Raw genomic sequence first — 1598 nt, 5'->3', positions numbered from 1 at the left:
CGGAAGAGAAGCTTAATGTTGCAGAAACTTAAAGTATGCGCTTCTCATTCTTAAGCAAGAAAATGGTCCATAATTTGACCCTTCTAATAAACAATTAAACGGTCCTCTTTGGGTTTATGACTTGCAAAGTGAAATTTTGTGCCTTGAGAAGAAGCGCAAATGATATGATGTAATTAGTAAATCAATATCCAATTTGAAGTATACAATGTTTACATTTGTCTTTGTGCCGGCTTTACACCCTATCTACATTTGTTTTGTAAGACTTTCCAGCCTAACTACATTACTTGAGGGCTACCAAAACTTCAGGGGCATGGCGTGTGACAGAGGGCTCACACGTGCAACCCCGTTCGCGTGAGGGAGGCAAGCAACGCTATCCTTGTATCTGCCAGCGACCTGAAGAGAGCCTCGATCTGATGTTGGAGTGTAGCTATAAAGGTTTGAAGCTCTTCCGCCCTCTTGCTGGTAGTCTCAGCAAGACGGCTGAGATCGTCCCTTACAGCTTGAGATCGTGCAGTACTGGGCTGTTCCAAAGTTTGTCTCAACATCTCATTGATCTGTGTAACAGAAAGATCTAGGATCTCGAGGTCAGGTAAGAGGGTAGATCCATGGGGCTTCTTGTGTACTCTCTGCAGCAGCTCTTTGTTGACTTTAGCTTGGAGTGCTAGAAGAGGAGTTGCCCACAATGGCCGGCCCGAAACGTGCAGAGGACCTAGTTGAGATCGGGGAGGATTCCCAGAAGGGAGCGCCGCTGCAATCAGTTTGCAGACGAAGAGGGTAGCCATTTCCCCTCCATACAAAGCAGCGGGCAACGCAAAGGAGGAGGAGGAGGAGGAGCAGGTGGGCGTATTCTGTACATCCTCATCCGGGGCCCTGAGCTTGTCCCCCATTCTTCTAAGCATTGAGCTACAGGCTGCCAGCCGATGGTGTGTCCGCCGCAGGTGTGCGCGGCCAGGAGTAGCAGGCTCTCGCAGGTCTGCTCGCATCTGCTCTGCTGAGATCAGAGCATTTCTTGCTAGCAGCAACGCACCCCTTTCGGTTCTCAAACCTGGTTTGCAGCGCAGGTAGCCGATGGCAAGCTGAACGGCTTTGACATAGCCGTGCACGCCACCATCACATCCCTCACCACTTGGCACACATCCAGTAGCTTCACGCTGTCATCCATGTACTGCTGGATCAGCTTCATGTCTCGGACGGGCAGGGACGTTTGCAAGCAAGGAGCGAGGGCCTGCACAGACGCCTGTGTGGAGAGCAGCATACCCACAGCACTGGAGAGCCAGCTCAGACCGAGGAGGGACGACTTGGAGTCGCCAGCCTGTGTAAGAAGCTCCTGGAAGCAGTGTGCCAGATCAGCCTCGAATGCTTGCGAGGCAGATGCAGTCTCGGTGTAGACGCGGGACTGGCGCTTGTTACAGTGAAGGCGGCAAAGAAGGGAGGAGAGGAAAGACCTGGAAGCCATAGTACTGATGGTGCTGCTTACGGTTCAGCCCAAGGAGGAGCAGATAGCAGCTGTTAGATCTATCTGCAATAACTGGCATTCAAATAGTGGGAGATGAGAAGGGAGCAGTAGTCGAGGAGACAGGGAGGGTCGCCATTATTTA

General features: G+C 51.6%; 1 protein-coding gene across 1 annotated transcript; it reads right to left on the bottom strand.

The window, feature by feature from the left end:
• Positions 1-329: 329 nt before the first annotated feature.
• On the bottom strand, positions 330-983 carry LOC147617100 (uncharacterized). Its single transcript, XM_086776425.1, has one exon. The coding sequence runs from the start codon at positions 981-983 to the stop codon at positions 330-332; it is 654 nt and encodes a 217-aa protein (XP_086632551.1).
• Positions 984-1598: the final 615 nt, after the last annotated feature.

Source organism: Cibotium barometz, chromosome 37, assembly GCF_041138505.1.
Source record: "Cibotium barometz isolate CiBa-2024 chromosome 37, ASM4113850v1, whole genome shotgun sequence".
Classification (NCBI taxonomy): Eukaryota; Viridiplantae; Streptophyta; class Polypodiopsida; order Cyatheales; family Cibotiaceae; genus Cibotium; species Cibotium barometz.
This window is presented reverse-complemented; position numbering and strand designations above follow the sequence as displayed.